Source organism: Hyla sarda, chromosome 4 (genome assembly GCF_029499605.1).
Source record: "Hyla sarda isolate aHylSar1 chromosome 4, aHylSar1.hap1, whole genome shotgun sequence".
In the NCBI taxonomy this organism is placed as follows: domain Eukaryota; kingdom Metazoa; phylum Chordata; class Amphibia; order Anura; family Hylidae; genus Hyla; species Hyla sarda.
The window spans coordinates 296,607,793-296,633,953 of NC_079192.1; the positions used below are offsets into that span (position 1 = coordinate 296,607,793).

General features: G+C 40.9%; 1 protein-coding gene across 4 annotated transcripts in view; it reads right to left on the minus strand.

Moving 5' to 3' along the window:
* ANO4 (anoctamin 4) overlaps nt 1-26,161 on the minus strand; it is a 174,161-nt gene that overhangs the window by 46,204 nt on the left and 101,796 nt on the right. For all 4 annotated transcript variants that reach the window (XM_056574597.1, XM_056574595.1, XM_056574598.1 and 1 more), the window contains 2 exons: nt 22,052-22,158; nt 7,728-7,783 (listed from right to left, as the gene is read on the minus strand). In XM_056574597.1, coding sequence (XP_056430572.1) covers nt 7,728-7,783; nt 22,052-22,158 — 163 coding nt within the window. The remainder of the gene's footprint in view (nt 1-7,727; nt 7,784-22,051; nt 22,159-26,161) is intronic.

Sequence of the window (26,161 nt, forward strand, 5' to 3'; positions counted from 1 at the left end):
ATAATACTAGTATATGCATATTTGTAATATACATTGATTGAAAAATGTGTCTATTTTTTTGGTGAAAATATGCAGTCCCTGCAGCTATTGCCTGTGTGTCTCTATGAGGAGTCAGAATACAAGAAGTGAGGGCAGGACAAGCAAGGCTCTGTGCAGGCTCCTAGCTTGTCAATCATCCTGATGTGTGAGCCTGGACCATGTCACAGAGCCCTGCTTGCCCTCAGTGCACAGAGCCCACGCCGGCACTAAAACTACACAGTATCCCTACCAGCACACTCTCACAGCACCAACTACTAGGAGTGTACTGTCAAATTGGACCTGAGGAAGGCACTTTGTAAGTGTGAAACGTGTTGTCCTTATTGCTAAATAAATTATTTATTGTCCTGTGCCGGCCTGAGTCCATTTTACTGTGAACACCCCTGAGCAGCGCCTCCAAGACCGCCTTTTTCCAACTATTTCTCGCATTTCCACGCTGGTCCCCCATTGGGAGTCCAGAATCGGTCCAAGTGCAGCAGCCCTGTTTCTACACATCCCATTGTACCCTGTCAACCATGACCGCCAAAAAGCGGTGGATCAGAACACCATCACCCTATAGGTGAGTATATCTATGTATCAAAGTTATGGTTACCCAGCAGCTGTTTCAAGAATATCACAGTATAGTATATATAGATATGGAATCTATGACATATTGCCATTCTATTTCAAGTACACATGTAGTGTGAGGAAGAACAAGGCCATATGTGGATGGTTGGTAATTTCCAATCAGGAACGAGTACATAATACATACACCCACAAGTTAATGCATATTCAACCAACTCACAAGGTAAACCATATATGTATATTTATAGATCGGGAATACATCCTGAATTAGGATAAACACGCCCACACTTATAAAGGACACTCCTTCAGTCATCATAAACACACCCATCGTCTGAGCATAAGTGGCTCCAGAGAAGGCCAATGGGAGTGCTCGGAGGAAGGAAGCTCAGGAGACCAGGCCAACCTGGAGGAGGCGTGGATGAAGACGCTAGGACAACTGACCAGATGGGAGAAGAAGACGGCCATCTTAGACAAAGAAGCAAGATGAATGTGTGGCACAATACCCCTTTAAAATATAACTTTTATTAGGATCCTTTAATATTATTTATGACCAATGAAACCACCAATTAAGTCTGTTGGGTGTGTATCAGGACACAATAATATATTGGCAAACCTGATATATAAATAATGATAGAGATATACTTGAGGTAAGCCAAGACATGTAGATATGTATATCAAATCACTATTTGTATCAATAAGGTGATATATAGAAGCTCTATAGCCTGCACATATATAGCAAAGCCTAAAGCCAATATATAAATACACAATATATATAGAGATACAGCAAGGATAGATAGTTTGTAACACTTACAGTTATTCGCCAAAGGCAACAGGACATTTGACAGCTGAGGATGTTTGTATGGTGTCCTCTGTTGGAATGATGGTATAAAAATATAAACCACACAATGATAGTACTGTCCCTACAATCACAATCCTATACTAGCACAGTGGAGGATGAGCCCCCACTTCAAGCGTTGACTGTCCGCTATATGACCCTATATCACCCTATTTAAAGGGGTACTCCGCCCCTAGACATCTTATCCCCTATCCAAAGGATAGGGGATAAGATGTCAGATCGCCGTGGTCCCGCTGCTGGGGAGCCCCGGGATCCTGCTGCGGCACCCCGCTATCATTACAGCACAGAGCGCGTTCGCTCTGTGCGTAATGACGGGCGATACAGGGGACGGAGCAGCGTGACATCATGGCTCCGCCCCTCGTGACATCACGGCCCGTCGCCTTAATGCAAGTCTATGGGAGGGGGCGTGACTTGTATTGAAACGGGCAGGCCGTGACGTCACGAGGGGTGGAGCCGTGATGTAACGATGCTCCGGCCCCTGTATTGCCTGTCATTACGTGCAGAGCGAACTCGCTCTGTTCTGTAATGATAGCACAGTGCCGCAGCGTCAATCCTGGGGCTCCCCAGCAGCGGGACCGCGGCGTTCTGACATCTTATCCCCTATCCTTTGGACAGGGGATAAGATGTCTAGGGGCGGAGTACCTCTTTAATAATAGGAATGGTCCCTAATGATGATGCATCACCACTTACAGACTAAAGATAAAATACAGTGCAATAAATGTGCTCAAAAAACAATATTGATAATAACAAAAGATAAAAACATAGACTTCCTCTACGCGTTTCCCCCCCATTCTCAATATTTTGGAGTTCTTCAGGAGGGAGAAAAATAGATACAAGTTAAATGCTATGTGAGAAGCTGATGAAATAAAGGCTACAGTGAGAACTCTCCATAGCTGAGGTGCACATAGATGCCGTGCGTCCCTAACACTGGGAGCAACAAAGATCTTTTTATAGCTAGATAGGGGAGGGATTAATTAAAAAGTTACACACCTCTATCGTCCCAAAATCCTGATGGAAATACATTTAATCCAATAGGCATATAGCTCCAATGTTGATACCATGTGGAACGCTGTCCGAGCGGAGTCCGGAAGTGTATGTCACGCATGGGCTCAGTGTATACTGAGAGTTATGTCAGCCAGTCACTGCCGGACATTACGTGCGCTCTATTGAATCTAGCGCACGCGCACAAGGTATAATAGCCCCTTAGTGTAATCTCCGCCAGATGTAGTATGCGTTCCAAGACAGTTCCCCGGAAGTGACGCGTGAGCGTCACGGACTCCCGAGGTGGAACGCAAACAGAAATGCATGTGTTTTAGTGTGGACAATCAACATCACTCTGCCGGAAACCGTGTATGCGTGCCATTTATTGTGGAACGCATACTGTCATACAAGAAGGAGGATAAATGATACATGTGATTAGAAAAATAATAATGCTATAAGACTCAATAGATAACCATGAATATCTATAAAAGGGGTAATATATTGACTGGTATAGCTGGCAAACTATTATATTATGCCAAAGGGTGGCCATGACAAGGGCCAGATATCCATATATTGCATACCTAAAAATATATATGGTATATTCATATGTAATAATGGTATACATGCTTAAGATAAATATAGTAAATACCAACAGCTTTAAATAACATACGATGTCGATCCCAGATCACAAAAAAAGTATACCCCAATATATAACATTATAATAGGATGCCCTGTCCACAACCACTTGTAGATAATTATGGATATTACTAAGCCTTCACAGTATAGAATATGTGTCAATCAGCCCACAATAATTAGTTAGCACATACATGTCTATATAAACCAAAACATAAACAATTAATAATCCGACTAGGAGGGTACTATTATATGAACGAGCAGTATGTGTGTAACAAAGTTTATAATCCACTATCTCTACCCATTATTATTAAAATAGGCATCTATGGACTGGTACACGGAAAATATTTGGGTCTCATAGATCTAATGTGTCCACAAATGATTTGTCACAGAACGGACAAAAACACAATACCATCTTTGCCCCACTGTATAGATAATCATATATATGGGATTCATATATATGGGATTCATCAGTTTCACCACTCATGATTTAACCAACAGAAACTGCAAGAAACAGAAACTTAAATTAATCAATAAAGCATTGGAATGATAATTGGTCATTAAGACCCTGAGGTGACACACACAGCCAAACCTATAAATCCATTGAGTTTCCTTTTGTAAGATCTTTTTATCCCAATCTCCCCTTCTGTGGCTTTTGCGAATTACTTCAATCCCCTGAAAGGTCAGGGTTTTGTTGTCCCCCCCCCCCCCCCCCCCATGTTTCTCCCAGACGTGTCTTGCAACTGAGGTATCCCTGCGATGTCTAATGTCACTAAGATGTTCACCTATTCTCCTCCTGAATTCCCGCTTAGTTTTACCTATATAATTCAATGGGCATGTACATGTAATAAGGTACACTACTCCTTCGGTCCTACAGTTTAGGAAATCCCTCACTGTGTAGACCCGACCATTGAGAGCATTTCTGAAAGTTTTACCAGTGCTAATATATGGACAGGCAATGCATCCACTACATCTGTATTGGCCCACATGTCTACGTTGAAGCCACGTACCTTCTCTTGGGGGTCCGGAATAGTAACTATGGATGATCCAGTCTCTATGGATGGACCTACCCTTTCTATAGGTCACAGAAGGATGTTTTGTAATTATATTGGCAATATCGGGATCAGCTCTTAGGATACCCCAGCGTCGCCTTAGAATTGACATAAGTCTATTGTTCTGATTATCAAACATGCCCACCAGACGAATAATGTCCTCATCCTCATTCTTAGTTTTTGGTCTCAACAAAGAGGATCTCTCCTGGGAAATGGCATGCTGATATGCCATCTTCAATGGCTTACTGGGATATCCCCTTTCAATGAATCTATTTTTAGATCCAAGGCTTGGCTCTTGAAATCCCCAAGGGCCGAACAATTTCTTCTCATTCTGAGATATTGGCCCTTGGGGATTCCAGTCTTTTGTCTCTCCGGGTGGTAGCAATCCCACCTGAGTAAGCTGTTTGCACTAGTAGGTTTCCTGAATGTGACAGTCTGGAGACAGTCTGGAGATCTGGCCATCAGCCATATCTAAAAATGACAAATTATCTCTATTTGTCTCAAAGGTAAATCTGAGGCCTATAGGGTTGATGTTTAGATCTTTAACAAAGTTGCTGAAGGATAATTCGTCTCCTGACCGAAGAACCAAGATGTCGTCAATGTAGCGCCCCCAGAAAATAATCCGGGGGCACCACCATGCGTTCCACCCCGGGAGTCCGTGACACGCACACGTCACTTCCGGGGGAACTGTTTTGGAACGCATACTACATCCGGCGGAGATTACACTAAGGGGCTATTATACCTTGTGCATGTGCGCTAGATTCAATAGAGCGCACGTAATGTCAGGCAGTGACTGTCTGACATGACTCTCAGTATACACTGAGCGCATGCGTGACATACACTTTCGGACTCCGCTCAGACGGCGTTCCACATGGTATCAACATTGGAGCTATATGCCTATTGGATTAAATGTATTTCCATCAGGATTTTGGGACGATACAGGTGTGTAACTTTTTAATTAATCCCTCCCCTATCTAGCTATAAAAAGATCTTTGTTGCTCCCAGTGTTAGGGACGCACGGCATCTATGTGCACCTCAGCTATGGAGAATTCTCACTGTAGCCTTTATTTCATCAGCTTCTCACATAGCATTTAACTTGTATCTATTTTTCTCCCTCCTGAAGAACCCCAAAATATTGAGAATGGGGGGGGGGGGGGGGGAACGCGTAGAGGAAGTTTATGTTTTTATCTTATGTTATTATCAATATTGTTTTTTGAGCACATTTATTGCACTGTATTTCATCTTTAGTCTGTAAGTGGTGATGCATCATCATTAGGGACCATTCCTATTATTAAATAGGGTGATACAGGGTCATATAGCAGACAGTCAATGCTTGAAGTGGGGGCTCATCCTCCACTGCGAGGCAGGGCTAGTATAGGATTGTGATTGTAGGGACAGTACTATCATTGTGTGGTTTATATTTTTATACCATCATTCCAACAGAGGACACCCTACAAACATCCTCAGCTGACCAGTCTGTCCTGTTGCCTTTGGCGAATAACTGTAAGTGTTACAAACTATCTATCCTTGCTGTATCTCTATATATATTGTGTATTTATATATTGGCTTTAGGCTTTGCTATATGTGTGCAGGCTATAGAGCTTCTATATATCACCTTATTGATACAAATAGTGATTTGATATACATATCTCTGGCTATGTCTTGGCTTACCTCAAGTATATCTCTATCTTTATTTATATACTAGGTTTGCCAATATATTATTGTGTCCTGATACACACCCAACAGACTTAATTGGTGGTTTCATTGGTCATAAATAATATTAAAGGATCCTAATAAAAGTTATATTATAAAGGGGTATTGTGCCACAGATTTAGTTACATGATAAGTTTCCTTACCCTTATTGATTATTTGTTCTTGGTTACCAAAGGAAGCAAGATGAATCCAGTATTTTATATGAACTGACTAGGCCTGAGATGGTGAGATGGGATTATTCTGACATTAACCGCTACCATTCTTAAGAAAATTCCTACATAGTATATAAACTAATCATTGTAATAAGATATAGCATATCTATGTGTGTATAATTGCCATATTTGCTTATTAGTTAATAAATAATGCCCTTTTTATATAAAAGCCTGGCATGATAATTTCTCCATTGTAGATAAATGTTTTCTTGATTCTGACATTTCTAACACTCTCCCAACTTCGTCTATAATGATATGGAGGACACTGTAGGAAAGTGATGAGTTTCAGGTCTAATGGCCAGACTGAAAACTGCAAGATTTTAGGATGATTATATAGTATAGATGCAGTAGTAAAATGGGAAAATTAGAAGAAGAAAAAAATAACATCACCACAAATTCTGTAAAAAATATGTTTAACATGAAAAGCTGATTTAAACAATAGATCACTTTCTGCTGACATTTTCCCTTAAGGGTAAGTTAAAGGAGTATTCCAGCTTGCAATAACTGATCCTCCTATCCACAGGATAGGGGATAAGTGTCTTATTGTGGGGGTCAGACTGCTGGGACACCCTGCAATCACAAGAATGGTGCCTGTCTCTCCCCCTTAGTGCTCTGGTCCCCACCTTCAGAGGTGAACTGGTCTTGGCAGTTATCCCCCACTCAGTCAATCACCGGCCACATCGGTGTCCCACCACAGCCAGCGATTGGTTGAGCAATTACTGCCAAGACTAGTATATCTCAGAAGGTGGCTGCCATGGGGATCAATGGGGACAATTGAGCCCCTTTCTGGAGATCTGGAGATAAGGGATAAGTTCACCTGAAACAGTTTCCATAGCAATTTTTTTACATGACATAGTTCAACAGCTGCCCTTTTCCTTCACTAACCTGGCACCGATACGATCCCTTTCTGGCTCCTCTGTTAAACAATTGCTATATGAGCTTATAACTATAGTAAAAGAGAAACAGCTAGCTTGGCAATGCTACTTCGCACACATGAGGATTATCACTCGAATTGACACAACGCAGCAACGAGCTTTCATAGGCAGTGGCGGTGCAAAACTTGATAGAGGGATTCACATGTATGTATAATTCCGATTACAAAGAAGGAATTGAAGCGCACTCAGCAGCACGTTAGTTGCTTCTTTCGTTTTTCTTTTATTTCATGTCACAAACAGACATAGTGCAGGGAGACGACATATAGGGGGTGTAAGTGGGCCCACGCACACCCCCTCTATGTCGTCTCCCTGCACTATGTCTGTTTGTGATATGAAATGAAAGAAAAACGAAAGAAGCAACTAACGTGCTGAGTGAGCTTGAATTCCTTCTTTGTAATTGGAAAAATGCTATATGAGCCTAATGTCACTTTCTGTATACATCTCTGTAAAATACACATTATCCATCTCATAGAGGTGCATTGAGAAAGTGACTTCGGGACCACACAACAGGCGTTGTTGGATTCTGACAGTCAAGCCACCACTCATTTGGGCCAGTAGGGGAAATGGAACAGGACTGTGTTGGGAAAATAAAGCCACCAGGTAAGAGTAGGATCAGCATGGCTGTTCAGCCACATTATGTTACAACTAGCTGGATAACACTGTTCACTACATCACTGTTATCTTATAAACAGACTTTATTAACCAAGAGCATATCACAAAAAGACACATTAGGCCAAGTTTATACCTCATGTAAAGGAAATGCAGCTTCATAAGTGCCGTTGGAAAGTAAGCGGTTCAGTCCTGAGAAAAGAAGAAAAAAGTCAATTCAGCGGAAAATTCTATTTTGTCTAACTAAATATACAGAGAAGGGCTGGTTTAAAAAAAAAAAAAGTTTAGCAAGAAATCACACACTATGGGGGAGATTCATCAAAACCTGTAGAGAGAAAAAGTGGTGCAGTTGCCCATAGCAACCAATCAAATAGCTGCTTTCATTTTTCACAGGCCTCTTTAAAAGTGAAAGAAGCAATCTGATTGGTTGCTATGTGCAACTGAACCACTCTTCCTCTGCACAGGTTTTAATACATTTTCCCCAATATACCTACACTTTAGGGTATGTTCATATTAGGGCTGCACGATATGAGAAAAATGTGCAATTGCGATTATGGAGGTAAATATTGCGATTTCGATATGTGATTGCGATATAATAAACGAATGGTGAAATCCCCCCATTTCATATCCAATGCCCTAATTTCATAAAGCCCCCCTCCCAAATTTCCTTTTCATTGACTGGGAGGGAGCACTGGGAATATGTGACTTCCCTTAAGGACCGGGAAAGGGGGTTCATTTTCTTCTCCTCTCTTTCTAATAGCCATAATGCTTAAAGGGGTATTCCAGGCCAAAACTTTTTTTTATATATCATCTGGCTCCGGAAAGTTAAACAGATTTGTAAATTACTTCTATTAAAAAATCTTAATCCTTCCAATAGTTATTAACTTCTGAAGTTGACTTGTTTTCTGTCTAACTGCTCTCTGATGACTCATGTCCCGGGAGCTGTGCAGTTCCTATGGGGATATTCTCCCATCATGCACAGCTCCCGGGACGTGACATCATCATTGAGCAGTTAGACGGAAAACTTCAGAAGCTAATAACTATTGGAAGGATTAAGATTTTTTAATAGAAGTAATTTACAAATCTGTTTAACTTTCCGGAGCCAGTTGATATATATATATATATATATATATAAAAAGGTTTTGCCTGGAATACCCCTTTAACATTCAATTTTGATATGAGGCTTGTTTTTTGCGCCACGATTGTACTTTGTAATGACATCATTCATTTTAACCTGAAACTAAAAAATATATATTAATGGGGAAAAACTGGGGGGAGCAAATCAGGATGCTTAAATTGTCATCTTCTGACCCCTATAACTTTTTTATTTTTCCATCTGCAGGCTGTATAAGGGCTTATTTTTTGGGCTGTGATCTGTGGTTGGTACCATTTTTGTTTTGATGGGACTTTTTGATTACTTTTTATTCATTTTTTTCTGGTATATGAAGTGACCAAAAATTGTGATCCTAGTATTTAGCATTTTTTTTTACATTTATGCCAATAACCGTGCTGTTACATTAATGTTATATTTTAATAGTTTGGACACTTAGCCACATGGCGAAAGCACATGTTTACTTTTCATTACATTATTTTATTTAAAAATGGTGAAATGGGGGGGGGGGGGGGGATTTATGATAGGATCATATGACATGGATCTGCAGCATATTTTACACTGAAGATCCGCCGGTGACCCAACAGTTAGTCTGTCTTCAGCTGTCTACCCCCCCCCCCCACCCCACCCCTGCTTGCAGTGGCAATCTGCCGCTCCGAGCAGTCACACAGGGCGAATCCCCGTGCGAGTCACCGCTGCCGCTCTGCGATGTCTGTGAACAGTCTGCGAGCATGTACACAACCCTTGTGTGACTGCTCGGAGCAGCGGAGGGGCCAGGCCACGCTGCACGGAGGCTGAGCATACAGCCGCCTCCAGGATTGGCGGCTGCAGTGTTTTACATGAAAGTCGGCTCCCTTGCTGCGTGGCCCGGCCTCTCTAGAATGATTATATTTGCAAAATGTTGCAATTATCGCGATTCAATTGTGGATTGCGATATATCATGCAGTACTAGTGTAGTGGCCCGGTACAGGAGTTGAATTATTATTATTGTATTATACCTGTAAAGTGTTATAGCTTTAAGAACAGTTGTCATGTGATTGAACAGTTGTCACATGATTGAACAGTTGTCATGTGATTGTATCCCAGTGAGGTATCAGTGACCATGTGACCTAAGGGTGACCTATGGGTCCCTCCTAGTCTCCCCCATAAAAGCCCTGGGAGTAGCTAGCTCGCTCTCTTGATTTCCAGTTAAGTGTTTACTGAGGTCCAGTGCAGTTAAGTCCTAAGAGTGTATCTGGAGTTCAGAGGAGGCCTCAAGTCAAACAACGCAGCCTAGCAAGTCTACAAGTCCACTATCCCCAGGTCCCAATCAAAGCCTGGTAAGCTACAAACGGGGTATAGTCAATCTCAGTAAAGTCAGTCAAAGTCAACCTGTCTTCAGTCAGAGTGGCCTGCATCAAAATTATACCAGTCCACTACAAGTCCCAGCAATCCCTACGGTCTCTGAAGTCACTGGTCGCCTCTGTGGGTCCTGGCTAAGCTGTATAAACTATTCCACCTGTCTAACTCAGTAAAGCTACCGTTGTTCCGTGACTTGGCGTTGGAGTCATTATTGCCCCCCGTGCCTAGCCCAGGATCCAGCGGTATACCTTCGGGTGGTATTGAGGATAAACCACGCCCTAGCATCACGAATACAAGGGGTTAATGCCATTTGCCCCTAGGGTAATTCCATCTTCCCTGCATCACACCCTCTACCCCACTAGTTCATATGGACCATTCTTGCCACAGTTCAACCTCAATTTCTGCCGCTTTCTTTCTTTCTGTTTTATTTAAATAAAGTAGGAAATAGTGTTGAGCGCGAATATTCGAAATGCTAATTTTTACCGTGAATATTGGCTCTTCGCAATTTTACTAATATTTAGAGTATAGCTCTATATATTTGTAATGACGAATATTCGTTTTTTTTTTCTTCACAGCACACATCACAACAATGATGTGTACTGTGCAAAAAAAAACTGACAATTAGTGTTAGATAGAGTTGGTTAGTTTAGCAGATAGGTTCTAGTGTAGGGTATAGTGTTAGTTAGTTGAGAGATATAATCGCGCATGCAAACTATACGAATTTCAGTACGATTTTCGCATGGAAAAAAAAGTGAATGAACATAACGAATATGCGAATTTCGTGAACATAGGACGAAATATCGCAAATTGGCCCCTGCCGAATATGGCCCCTGCCGCTCATCACTAGTAGGAAACACAGAAGAAAACACATGTGAACATATCCTTAGACACTTATATACAATGCATATGACCTGGTGAACCCAAAAGGAAGCATAAACATTAGTGTTGCCAGCTGAGCTTGCTTCATAGCCAAATAGCAGAAACATGTTGTACATAAAAAAAAAATAATAATAATTGTAGATTGTAGAATTCCTTTAGGTCCCATTGGCTCTTTTTTGGAAGTCTAGGTATTTTCTATGCTTCCTGAATGGAGTATAGTACAGAGATATTCGATATTCTTAATATTCTTAACTTGATTCAAAGTGCTCTGGACCTCAGACTGGGCCAAAGGTTAACCCCCCCCCCACAAGACAATGACCCTATGCACACAGCAAAGACAACACAGGAGTGGCTTAAAGAGAACTATGTGAATGTTTTTGAGTTACTCAGCCAGAGCCCTGACCTAAACCCTATCGATCTCTGGAGAGATCTATAAATTACTTCTATTGATGGCTCCCATCCAAACTGACAGGGCCAGAAAGGATTTTCATAGTCGAATGGCAAAAAATCACCATATCCAGGTATAAACCTTGCGGCATCATATCCAAGAAGACTGGAGAATGTAATCCCTGAGTAAAGAGTCTGAATACTTAAGTCAATGCAATATTTTAGTTTTTCCTTTTTAATAAATTAGCAAAGATTTGTTACATTCTGTTTTCACCTTATCATTATGGAGCACTAAGTACAGAAAAAAGTGAAAAACTTGTCACTTGTTTTTATTTTAGCATAAGGCCTCAGCAAAACAAAATGTAAGTTAAAGCATCTGAAATGGCGCCCCAGCTCTCTTTGTGCTCAGAGAGGGGTCAACATGCCCCCTCCATGCACCTCTATGGGAGAACCGGAGACAACAGAGTACAGTGCTCGTGTATCTTTAGTGCTCCCATAGGGATGCATGGTGGGGTGTGCTGTCCCCTCTCCACGCACAAGGAGATCCATGGCGTCATTCAGGAGATCGTGCAGGGCTCTCAGTGGTTGGATCCCCCACAATCCGAAACGTATCCCCTATTCTGCAGATTGGAGTACCCCTTTGAGTGTGATGGAAAAAATATGCTGTTCGGTGGAACCATAAAGTTTGCTTATGAGTTTACTGAACATAGTTAGTAGTTACATATGTGGTGGCGGAATTGGGATCAAGCCTTGTGGGGGTGTAGGGTAGTTAGGGTGTTGCTGTTTGGGATAGTTAAGGGCACTGTTAACCCTTGTCACTTGTGACGCCAGGGTGAGGGTTAAATACTGTGTTTCTTGATAGGCCTATTGCCACCCTTCCAAAGAGCAATAGGTGATGCAGAAATAAAGGATTGTCCACAACCACTGTTAACTGTAAACTTGCAGGAACTTTTACTGAAGGATTTCTGTACATGCAGCAATAGTAACAGTCCAGATAACAGAGTCTCTATGCATATAGCTTGAGCAGAGATTGACAGTTGGTTGGGATCAGATAAGCTCAATTTAGCTTCTTAAGGATTGTATAGCAGAGATCCGCTGGATTTAGGGGTGTGTTTAGGTCCAGTGATCTTGCGATGAGTAGAGGGGAATTGCTTAGTCTATCCACTATGTTAGAGGCCTAGGCCGCAAAGCTTTTGCCTAGTAAATCGTCTTGTAAGCTGCGGAGGTCCTACCTCTTCCAGAGTCAGCAACCCAAGAGAGGGATCAAGATGGCGCAGGTCCCTTATATGGGCAGGGGCTGGCCGTTTTGGATTGGTCCCTAACAACTGTCACTCACCGTTACAGTGCATTGTGGGTGAACACGTCACGGGAACCTCCAAAGGTCCTGTAGCAAAACCATAGAGTTGCAACCTAATCACGTGACCCGCAGGTCCTGCTACGCTTGAATAGGTAGGCAATATATTTATATACTTATACTTATGTGAACTTCTATATAGTCACTAACTAACTGAGGGGTGACAAGGGGAAAACTACAAAAGAGGGACCCCGACGTCCTAGGGACTCTGACTATGGGGACCTCTATAAAGGGAACGTATACAATACGGTACTGGGACACCACAAAGCCCCTTACTTAAAATAAGTCGACCCCGACGCCTGTCCCCTAAGGCAGAGGAACTAGGACTAGAACAGGATTATATATATATAATTTTTTTCTATACATCCTGACAAAACCTAAGTGAACATTAAACACATTTACATTCTCTGGATACTCTTACTAGTATCTTGACTAGACAATATTGAAGCTATCTAGACATTTTGAAGCTATCTGACCTTTAGTTTCTAGCTCCTTAGACATTTATTACAGCTCTCTATAACATTTATGAGGCTAACTAGACATTTATATACAGCTTTCTATAACCTTTAGTTTCAAGCTGTCTAAACATTTTGAAATCTCACCACATTTCTTCTTTTGCCATGATGAGTCACCTGTTAGTACACAGAAGGGTATATTGGCTTGCCCAAGGCTCTCTACCAATAAGGATGGCTACTAGGGTCTATCGGCTACATGCTACTTAACCCTAGAACACAACAGTATAACCTATCTAGGTTAACTTTAGAAATACGTGTTTAATTCTAAACTCGCAAGAGCACCTACTGGCCAGGTAGAGCATCTCACACACGTAATACAGAGAAAAGAGACATATGAGTGTACCTAACAGTGGCAGGAACTGGTTTTTAATAGGCTACAATTCCAAGTGTTTCCAATTACAAGTGTTTCTAGAATGTGAGGTATATTTTTGTTTTGTGTATGTACTGAGAAGACTGAGGTAGTACATTTAAGTGAGCAATTTGGTGTACTGAAAAGATATAGGTAGTACATTGAAGTGAGTCATTGAAGGTACTATGTGTGCAGGTACTGAATGTGAATCTTGGTACCTTAAGGGTAGTTTTGTTTCATGAAAGGTGCTAACGATTGGCGACTAAAAACAATGTCACTCTTGGAGGAGCCAAGAGAGTCACCTATTGAGCAACTACTAAAACACCTTTTAGCATTTTTATACCTTTGTATGTACATGTATACAAGAGTTATTTACATTTTTGTTTTTGGTTTACACGTGCATATAGCGGACAATTTTCCGTGTACAACCTTTACTTACTTTTTATGTACACAGACAAAGCTATTTTTCTGTGTACAGGAACCATATACATGTATTATACATTTATTAACACTCCAACAAGGTTCAGGCACATACACCCGATAAGTGCAACATTTAGCAAGAGAGTTCTATAAATATAGGGTTATGTACATAAAATGGACGTGTAAGGATCTGCAGTCCACCTACACTAGGAGTCTATGTTTCACGGCTGTCCCAATTCAACCGGGCACAAAAAACTTACGAATCTCCTACTGGCTAGGAGTCTCTTGACCTGATGGTCAGGCACAAAGCTTGATGGTTACGTTGCTGAACTTGAAACTGGAACAATCTTAGCACAGTCCTGCTAGGCACATGTCTTGAACTTCGTTACTGAAAAAACAAAAGTGGTTAGCATAGAAAAGCAATAAACATTACTTTATAGTCCTTCAAAAGACATTTCTCCTGAATCTTCTTGTGCCTCTTGTAGATCCTCTATACCTCCCAACATCTGGAGCAGGCGAGGAGTTAATGTAACTCTCCCACACCACATTGGTGAGAGTAGAATGGGCAACAGTAGGATTCAAAGTGACCAGAGGCTTACTGGCCGGGATCGAAGGGGGTGCATAAGGTTTTAGCACCATCTCTATATCAGGAGTGTGCCAAAGCACTTTCGTCGGTACCCTGGAAGCAGGCAAACTCTCCATGTCAGAAGAGGGCCTTGGTACATACGTTGATACCTATGCAGGAGGCAAACTCTCATTGCTCCGAGAGGGCCTAGGTATGTGCGTTGGTACCTCTGGAACAGACAAACTCTCCTTGCTCCGAGAGGGTCTAGGTACGGTCTTTGGTGCCCACAATTTAGGCTTACTTGCTTGATTTTGAGCAGGACTTGGCACTTTACTGTACACAGAAGATGATTGATGCTGTAGATGCTCCTCCTCCTTGAGTATGGTGGTGGAGGCATCATGAGCTGACCATTTCAGCCTTAGGTTGAAGGGATCCGATTCCCAATCTGTAGATGGAAAATATTTGAAGGGAAGCTGTGTTGGGGCTGTTGGTCTTGTGACCGCTGCAGCCCATTATCCACGCAGGCTCTGGACGGGGGTGTACTCCACAATTTCACCCACCTCCAAAGAGTGGAACTTTTTATGAAGATATGGCCTCTGTACTGCTTGCCGGTTTAGGAGGATGGTTTGCCCTGTATGGCAATCTAGGAGAGTCCCATAACCTCTGACCTTGTCGAACTTGGCCACAGTTGCTCTTCGTCGTTCTAGAGGCTCCTCCCCTTCTCGGGGATGGTCCCATTTGCGGATGAATAATTCTTCCATTTCTTTAGTGTTCTCCTGGTAGTGAATTCTTTCTTCAGGAGGCAAATGCACATGCTTAGGGGCGTACAGTTCTGTGTTTCGGGCCTTTAATCTGTCCATCAGTTCAGCCAGCTCGGCTTCTTGACGGGCCCTTTCCCTTGTGCAGCTGGAATTGGTGGGAGTGGCTTCCCAGGTATGGATTGTAGAACCGCGTGCATATACTCCGTGAGTCCCGGCTCGTCCCCAAAGATCCACAGGGCAAATCTGGTGAGCACGGTCGTGCACTTGGCAAAAGAGGTATTTTAGCTTCAGGGCTGAAGGAGGAAGAATAGGCCGCCTCTGGCGGGGTACTCACTGCAGAGTCCTTTGACGGGATCTCGGCCCACGAGGCCCAAGTTCTGTGGTGAGGGGACAATCCCACCGGCGATGCACCTTCAGGTGTCCCTGCGCTCTCCGCTGGAGGTGTGTCTGGCCAATCGTCGTCATCATCAGGCAGTTGGGGAAGATTGCAGGCCCCCTCTTCATCTAATGACAACCAAGTTCTTGGAAAAGTCGGGCTGCGACTGCCACAACTTTCCGCTGTTCCGGTGCCATTTTGCTTTCTTCACCCCGTGGAACACTGCTCTCCACCATGTCTGTACTCTCTGGCTCTCTGTTACAGTGCATTGTGGGTGAACATGTCACGGGAACCTCCAAAGGTCCTGTAGCAAAACCATAGAGTTGCAACCTAATCACGTGACCCGCAGGTCCTGCTACGCTTGAATAGGTAGGCATATATTTATATACTTATACTTATGTGAACTTCCATATAGTCACTGACTAACTGAGGGGTGACAAGGGGAAAACTACAAAAGAGGGACCCCGACGTCCTAGGGACTCTGACTATGGGGACCTCACACACAGTTCATAAATATTCCATCAAGGTGAACCTATATGCCTATTGTGTCCCCACTGTGCATGTAGGCAAAAAAAATTAAATAAAAAAAAAACCTTATAATGATGCCAATTAGGCAACCGGAATTGTTTCCTCAGTTTCACTTCAGCACTTTGATGTGAAAGTTAATTCCTGCTTGATATATGCCAAATGACTGTCTAGTATATGCGTAATGACTGTCTATTAGGTCAAAATTTATTAGTGTAAGAGCTGGTTGCTAAGATCTGTTTAGTCAGATGGAAACACATTGATTGTCTTGACCCCAAGTCAAGCTGCAGGACCAGGACATTAGGACATGCAACAGCTTCATTATCATTATAAAACCAATATGCATAAAAGAAGGACTATACAATAATCTCTTGTACAATACATAAGGACAAATAAGACATTTGCTGAGATGAAGAAATCACTAAACTGGAAAGTCAACTTCCTTTAAAGTAGAAGTGAAAGACCCAACAAAACATGATAAGTTTTATTTTCATTTTATTACTTAAATATGCAAACATATGCTTGTACTTTCTGCATTCAGAAACTTTAGAAAATGATCTCATGTTTATATTTATTTTATAAATATTTCATTTTTCAAACTGAATAATTAAAAAGAAAATCCTTCTTTATCTGGATTTTGCTGTTATGGCACCCTTTGACCAACAATGAGGGAAAACAGCAAGGACCAATCATAAAAATTCTAAACAGAGTTCTTAGATTTTAAATTTGACAACTACTGTATATATTAAAGATGTGTTCTGAGGAAAAGCTTCTAGTAGAACAGCTGCAACATACAATATATCACATTTTTTACCCAGTGCACTTTACAGCAAAACTGACATGTTGGGCCTTATTTACTATGAGTAGAGTATAGTTTTCTTTGCGAGTTTTTGTTCTATGTTTACTATTACAAAGGTGGAGTTTTTCCTTACATTTCCCTTTTTTTAATTTACACCTGCTCTGAGATGTTGAGTTTTCAAGAGCTCAAATCCACCACATTTTATGAGGGAACATTAGTAAATTCATATATAATTCATATATAATGTATATATATATATTTTTTTTTTACAAAAATGTCAGGACTATTCGTCTTTTTCAGAGACAATGCTCCTTACCCCCAGATGCCACACCACTTTCCCCCAGGTTTTCTGATAAAGGTGGAGGGTTATTAGGGTTGCAATTTTAGTTGCAAATTCTGGCGTACAGCACATGCAACTCAAAAACCCTACAAAATCTACTTAGAAAAGCCTTAGTAAATAAGGCCCTTTATATTTATTCTGTGGGTCAATATGATATAAAGGATACCCATCATTACATGCTTTTCTATTATTGTACTACTTTTAATAAAAGTCTAACTTCTGTACTTAAAATTGCCCTATTCTGACCATTATAACTCTCTCATTTTTCCATATATGGGGCTTATTACAGCCCTTTTTTATTTTTGTGCTGTGAGTGTGCCTGCTTAGCCAATCAGTGACTGGGGTGGGACAACCCTTTGGCTACTGACTGGCTGAGCGAGCCAGTTCCTGGGGTGCCAGGACGAAACAGAACCCAGGAGAAGACAAGACAGACAAAGGACCAAGTGCATTGATAAGGGAGCTGTAGAGGAAGAGAGGAGGGGAGTATTGCATGTTGAAGCAAATTTTGTTCTGCTCCAGTGGCCATATGAGCAAAGTATCTCACATTCAATCAGCCTTGATATGTTTCAAGTGTTTATGTTTTAGGTAAGGGCATAACAGGAAAAGGTCATAGCGTGCAGTTGCCCTTGAAGGGGATTATTGTTCTGCTTTTTAGGACAAGAATTATAAAGAAGGGTGGAGGGACTGTATAGTGATGAAAGGTGTCATATGTAAATAAGGGTGAGAGCTAAGAAGGCAACTTAATCACAGCAAGACCAATTTTCTATCCTATCCAGAGCATGGGATCGTTTGTTAGGATTTTGCATAATTAACAGAGCTTGTTACTGTGGAACATCACTGAAATTTATTGGGAATAAATTCTGGACAGAAGCTAACTCCAAAGGCAAAAACACATAACAAAACCAAAACAACAGAATATAAATACAGCCAAATATGGGCAGTTTCACATCCAAGGGGATATGGTCCACAGTGAAATTCCACTTACAGGGCACATTGGCCAGAAAATATTTGGACCGAACTCTCAACTAATTTCCCTTTAGGGGTATCGGCCTAGAAGCAACTCCCCACTGCAATGTAGCTATAACATTTCCAGTATCTCAAGGATGTGCTGACCGCAGCATCAGCTTCTTGCTTGGTCTACCCAAAGTGTGTTTTCAGTATCCTAAGAAAGTGCTGGCTGAAGCATCAGCTCCTCGCTCTAGGGAAATCCTTATTTAAATCTCTCCACATCCCTAGCCAAGGTTCTTACCCAAGTGAGAAGGCATCTAGGGCAGTTTCTAGGTGCCCTCCCAAATCAAGCAACAGACAATGATTTGGGACACAGTAAAGGGGTGTCTACAGCATCTAAGTGTGTGGTGTCTCCATCATCTAGTTTCAGCAGGTGGGCATCAGAACGAGATGCATCATTTGATTAGGTTAGGGATAGGCAGTTAAAGAATCAATCACCCCCTCGTATGCCACTGTCAAGACTTGACTAAGCTAATTTGTATAATGTTAATGTGATTTCATAAAGGGATTATTTGCTGCACATTAAGTTTTATTACATTATTTAATGTTCTCATGCATTCCTTATATGGGGAAACATTTTTTATTATTAGGAGGAATTAGCTATTTCAGCTTGTTAAACCAAATTTTTGCATATACCCCCACGATCAGACATCTTATCCCCTATCCTTTGAATAGGGGATAAGATGTCTATGGGCGGAGTAACCCTTTAAGGAATAACGTTTTTATAAATTTCTTTGTATTGTATGTAAATATTTGTACTGAGGTAACAGACCAACAAATAATATATGTAACAAAACAGGAGTTAAATATGCAGTTATATAAGAAAACCCAGCATAAAATGATCGTGGGCTGATATCACACTCCTGAACTCTTAAATAAAATGAACCCTACCATCCCTCCTCAATGCTGGGGTTGTGGGGTGGGTTTGGGTACGGTGTTCCATATTTTTTGGTCCTGTCCTCTCATAGCGGATTGCTGGAAGATGGTACAGCGATTGATATCTGATACCTTGGGTGTCTTGATCCCTCTAGATCCCTGAATATATCTTCTCCACCTTTCTCATCCTGCTCTCTCTAAGAAACCGTTCAAGCTTTTTATGCATATTGCATTAGCCGCTAAAACGCTTTTAGCTAAATGTTGGAAAATAACTCTTCCTCCCTCTGAGACCGATCTGTTGGCCCATATCCGTGAGATTCGCTCCTTGGAATCCCTCATGGCCTCGCTAAATAATTCTGTACCTTCTTTTCTCTTGGTTTGGGAACCTTGGGACCGCTTCTTTGATCGACAGCCACCTTGATCTCTCTAGCTCCATCTCCTCTCCCTTTTTGTTCTCATTCTTTTCCCTCCCTCTTCCCTCCAGCTCTGTGATTCGTTCTGTGTTTGTCTTTGTGGTCCCTCTATGTTCCCTTCTTCCCTACCCATACCCCCTCCCCTTTCTGTGTTGTAGCCCTTTGGGCCTTACTGATTACTTCATTGATGTATAGAGGTACGCCTCTTACGCTCTCACATGGTTAACATAATGGTTATATCGTGTTTGTGCCGCGGTACTGGGTGCCTCTGTTTGGGTTTATATGCCTTTCCTGACTTACCATAGCTCCCCATTGTTAGTCTTGCTTCTGTGTTACCCATTGAATACTGTTGGGTTTCGGCCCTTCATGTCATTATATGCATGTTTTGTTTATTTGGATTTGTATCTTGGAAAATTCTTCAATAAAAATTGCAATAAAAAAAAAAAATATGCAGGAATATGCAAGTCAAAAGACTAGGTATGGCACAGGCTTTCCTCAGTTACATGATGATATTGATTCAGGAAAACTACTGCCTACTTTACTGTCAAGGAGTATTGCTCCCTATGGATCTTGAAGCCAGGAATGCAATTTTCGACTCTGAATACTCATGCATTCAAATACAGGTTTCTATAATCCTTACAATTACCACTTTAGCTGTAATTTCTTGGCAGGAAAGATTCAGTTCCCACAAGGTTCCATTTCTAATCTGTATTATTTATGTCATGCATTGAAATTGCATTACATTACTTACACACCACAGTTGTGCTATAAACTAACATTCTAAAACAAAGCTGAGTAATAAAATTTACAGCTATAGCATTTCCCCAAATTGATCAAAATAAAATAAACACATGCAGGCTGCAAGAGTACAGAATGGGCGATGAAAGCATTTTTTTCAATTTATTCAAAGGAGAAGACAATGACTAATGGGTCTGTACCCAGGCAGTAGGAGCATGGTAGGTTATGCTATGTGATTCAAGATTGTGCATCTAATCCAGGATAAAAAAAAAAAAGGGCCCTATTTTTTTTTTTCTTTGAACAGGCCCACTATATACAGGCCTCTCTGCTGATTCTAGAGACAAGGACATACTGGTAACGAAAATAATATATAAAACAAATTATATTAAATGAGTACTCAGGGTTTGAATTCTTTTTTTTTTTTTACCTTCCCAGAATGCCAGCATTAGAAAAAAAAAAGGACTTACAAACCGTCGCTCCCCTGGTGCCTCTGGTATTGATTGCACTTATGTCCTCTGCAGCAATCCTTTTTCTCCTTCTTGTGGTCCACCCCTCACACTGCAGTTCAGTTAATCGCCAGTTGCAGTGATGTCTCGCCTAGGTATGGGCTGAGAGGCAGTGTGACATATTAAGCCCAGTCCTTGGTCTTCCTTCTGGTACCGAGGCCCAACAAGTCACACTGCCACTCAGCCAAGGTGGGACATTGCTGTGGCCGGCGGTTAGCTGAGCTTCAGTGTGGCGGGTTCACAAGAACCAGGAAGAGGACCACTGCGAAATAGCAGGACACAAGTCCAGTTATTTTTTTTAAATGCAGGCATTCTGGGCAAGTTAAAATAAAAAACTTCTATCCCTGAGTACTTATTTAATATTCTTCTTTGTTAGTAGTTTACCTCTATGGGTATAAGGATGAGTGTGGGGGGCCGAGGTAGGTAAGTATGACTATTACTGCTCCCCCAGCAATATAAATACTGACTTATCTATGAATTCAAGGTTATACTTGCAGGAGAATTAAAATGTGTCTTAAAGGGGTATTCCAGGAAAAAACTTTTTATATATATATATATATATATATATATATATATATATATATATATATATCAACTGGCTCCAGAAAGTTAAACAGATTTGTAAATTACTTCTATTAAAAAATCTTTATCCTTCCAATAATTATCAGCTGCTGAAGTTGAGTTGTTCTTTTCTGTCTGGCAACAGTGCTCTCTGATGACATCTCTGCTTGTCTTGGGAACTGCATAGAGTAGAAGAGGTTTGATATGGGGATTTGCTTCTACTCTGGACAGTTCCCGAGACACGTGTCATCAGAGAGCAATTAGGCAGAAAAGAACAACTCAACTTCAGTAGCCCATACCTGTAAGTACTGAAAGGATTAAGATTTTTTAATAGAAGTAATTTACAAATCTGTTTAACTTTCTGGAGCCAGTATATATATATATATATATATATATATATATATATATATATATATATAAGTTTTCTCCTGGATAACCCCTTTAAAAGTGTCTTTTACTTTAGCCCTAGTCTGTTTTTCTATAGCCATAATACGGACTCATTTTATTTTCTGTATTATGGTAGCACTGACCAGATCTTCTGTGGTACTATTGGCCTGGAATTTAATCATTAGGTCACTGCATCATTGTAAAGGGATCTCAACATATGATACTGGAAGCAAATAAGCACGTACTTACCTATTTTATTTTTCCCCTCTTCATATTTCACTCTTTGTAAAATATGATGTACAATCCGACTCCTTGTGGCATTGTTGAAAAAGGTGTCTTTGTTGTTAATGATAAAACTGCAAAAATACCAAAACATTATTATATTTTTAATATATTTTTTTTAAATCATATGTGCAATATTTTCCTTACATCTCTTATATATTGAAGCTCTTTAGTAGACTTTTCCTGTTTAAATTGAGAAGATGTTAAAGGGATTATCCACCATATAAGTACTGACAGACAGTAATGGATATGCTTAGGAAGGATCCATGCTTGTCTTGGGGCTAAATGACTTTTTTGTGATTCCACTATAATGCTGCTGATTTATTATTGTTAAATGGATATTTCCTGCAGGAGTTCCCTCCCTCCAACTAAAATATCCCAGGATTCCTTGTTTGTAAGTGTGAGGTCACTTTTCTCCCTCCCACACATCAGTCACCCGACCCATAGACGCACAGGTGTGCTGCCTTTCATGCTGTGCCGTGAACAGTAGATCAGTATTTTTAATTCTTAGCAGCATACAAAATTATTGTCGTCTCAGGTTTTCCAAGGTTGCAAAGATCACAGAAGATTTGCGAGACCAACATGAAACACAGGTACAGACACTATATTATAAACTACAAAAACTTTACAACCCCTGTAGCATAGTCAAAAAAATAAACTCTTAGAATACCCTTTTAAGAATCATTGAAAGTACCTTGGACAGCTCCATGAAGGAAAAATATACAAAACTTGCTGCATCTACCATTTAAAGAGAATCTGTCAGCTGTAATTCACATTCTAAATGTCTAAAATTCTGGTGCTGTCTCCATAGATGGTAATGTATTTCTGAGACAATTGCACTGAAAGAATGAACATGTTAAGGCTATGTTCACATTAGCATTAGGTAGCTCCATTTGGGAGCGCCGTAACTCAAGCTGATAATGGGGCTGAATGGAGAGTGTTACACCAAACACCGAGGGAGAGATTTATCAAAACCTGTCCAGAGGAAAAGTTGGTGAGTTGCCCATAGCAACCAATCAGATCGCTTCTTTCATTTTTCAGAGGCCTTTTCAGAAATGAAAGAAGCGATCTGATTGGTTGCTATGGGCAACTCAGCAACTTTTCCTCTGGACAGGTTTTGATAAATCTCCGCCGAAGGTCCCATAAACTTTGAATTAAGTCCGTGAGGGTTCCGTTAGATGTCCACTGTTTTTCAGCATCTTAGCAGAGGAAAAAACCTGACATGCACTGCTGTCCTGTCAATTCAACATACGGTAATTAAAACCTAACGGATCTCTGAACATCTGAACACTTATATGAGCATAGCCTTATTCTTTTTGCATAGTCCAGAAATTGAATGCCTCAGCAGAGTTTTCTGCCGAAATTTAGCAGTGTGCACAGTGCAGCAGAATCCTACTGACAACAATGGGAGGCTGCTGCATTGAAAATTCCCAGATTAATATTTACGCTGGATTCTGTACTCAGGTTCAGTACTTCTTCAGTGTGAATTGGCCCTTAGATAACAAGGAGACACATGGTATCTTTCATATGTTTATTTGTGCTTTCATAACTTAAATAGAAAAATGCTTTTATTCTGTAGTGTCAAGTGTCAAAAGAGGTGTTCCCATGCCTCCTTACTCCCCCTTCCCTCCTTATACATGCTTGAAGTTGAGCTCTATTTTCAAACCTTGCACCTGCATACAATTTGTATGCACAGCACAGGAACGAGATTCGGAAACAGGACTTGGCTTTCACCTGACTGTCAATCAAGCAGGGACAGGTTTGGGAGGGGGAGAAATGAGGCGTTCCAATTCCTGTTACTGAAATCTCAAAATTCTGGACTTGTTTTGAATCTCTGAACTACAAATCTGAAGATAATTTTTATGGAACCAGGACTTTTGAATTGACAATACCACCGGGTGTTCCATTAAATATGGGCTTTGCTGGACAAAAACAAAATCAATTCATTAAGCTGTTTTTCCTATTTCTCAAGGCAGCTTTCTGGTCTAGATTTTGAATTCCAAACATTATGATCTTCTGAATCAACTGTATATGTATGTCACATGTTGCATTTATCATATACTGTAGTCAGTCCAGTATATCCTGCCCCTTAGCTTACTCCTGCCCCTTAGCTTACTTAGCTAACTGAATGGGCAGATGTATTTTAAAGAGTATACCTAAACTGAAGTAATGTAGAGGCAAAATGTTGGATTTTTTGTGACAGTCACAATGTAACTTGTTACTTTTTATTGTGATGTACTGCTGAAGTAGGAGAGCCGTACAGCCCTAGCCTAAGTAATGCTTCGTCCTATGCAGATATATGAACAATTGCAAGTGAGCTTTCTTAATCATTTGCTATTAAAATACATCCGTACAAGCACAGAGACAGATCAGCACTGCTGCACATTGGCTTTATTCCTTCCCAGGTATAGGAAATCTACTTTATTGTGGGCATGTGTCTGGAAGTCAGACGTAAAGGCCAGATAGATAAATTATTGATGCTAGGCACAATGTAAAAGCTATAGCAGGATGGCAAATATAATGCATCATTTATAATACTGGTCTCCTTATATCAGAAAAAAGACCTCATGGACTCCCTTAGGTTCCTGGGCCCGAGTGTGTCCGTACCCTCTACAACCACTATATTTATGCCCCTGGTAGAAGTCTGTTATGTAGTTGTTACTTAAAGTAGAACTCCGGAATAGGAAAATTGCCCATCATACTCCCGACAGTAAAAAATAAATAGATACTTCACTCCCCCGGTGCCTCCGGTAACCCGCTCCAATCTCTGCCGCGATCCTCTTCCTGGTTGCCGGTGGTCGGCGAGTCATACTGCACTCAGCCAATCACCTGCCGCAGCGAAGTCCCGACTCAGCCAGCGATAGGCTGAGCGGCAGTGTGATGTTTTCGGCCCCGGAAGCAGGTGCCGGTGTAGTGAAGAATTGTGTGTCACACTGCCGCTCAGCCTATGGCCTATCCTTTAAGGCTACTATCACACTGCTGCTGGGCTCAGCCACAATTGGCTGTTTAGACTCTAATTTATTTTTATTTTTTTGCCTTCAATGGCTGTTAGTGTGACGGAGCCCAACAGGAGGCATAATAGGCACAGAGGATCCCATTCACATGAATGGGATTCTCTGATGTCCATTATTGCAGCCGTTATTCCGCCGGAAGATAGCGGGAGAAAAAGACGTCACAAGCACAAATTGTTCTCCCGCTATCTTCCAACAGACCCGCTAGTGATGGGCAGTAGCGGAAGTGTGAAAGGAGCATAAAATGTACAATATGTCAGTAGTTTACTGCTTAGTACAGAGATTCTTTTTAAAGAAAAGAACGGGGCCCATAAACAAAAATGTTATGTTTAAGTGTTATTAGACAGATTTTAAGAACAAAAAAAGGCAGGAAAAATTGAGATTTGCACCATACTTGACAAGGGGATGGGGCTTAGTGAATAGTGAGTATGGCTTCGGTAAAACCAGTGGGGTTTACACGCATCATTAAATTATCCCTTTTTGGCGCATATTCATGGCTTTAAAGTAAGCCAATTTAAAAGGGGTCTAAAACTTAGACTAGACAGTTCTGAAGATGCGTCAGATTTATAAGCAGCCTAAAACAAAAATCTGGTGCATTCTTAGACTGTCTAATTTAATAGGTAATAAGTTATAAGAGCCTAAGAACTAGAACGTTTTCGTCTCTTCCAATGTTATAAAGCAATTAGTTTTTCAGGAATCTATTTTTTTCAATAGACACAGCAAAGATAATTTTTCTTTTTTGAGCATTTTATATTTAAGTTTGTGTTTTACTGAGTTTGACATTAAACATACATTTGTTAACAAACTGTAGGAGGAAAGTATCATATAGTGAGTGGGCAGGAAACCATGTGGTTTAAAAAAAGGACCTGTCATTTCTCATCATCTCTGATTCAGTTATTATTGTCTATTGCTATTTTAGTAATTGTTAAATAACTCATTATTTGCAATACAGTAAACAAACAATCATTAGATTGTTATCTTGCCTTTACCAATGCGATCTGACACAGTAAATAAAACAGAAAGCAGATAGGGCAGAAATGCTCATACAATAGAGACCTTGCATTCT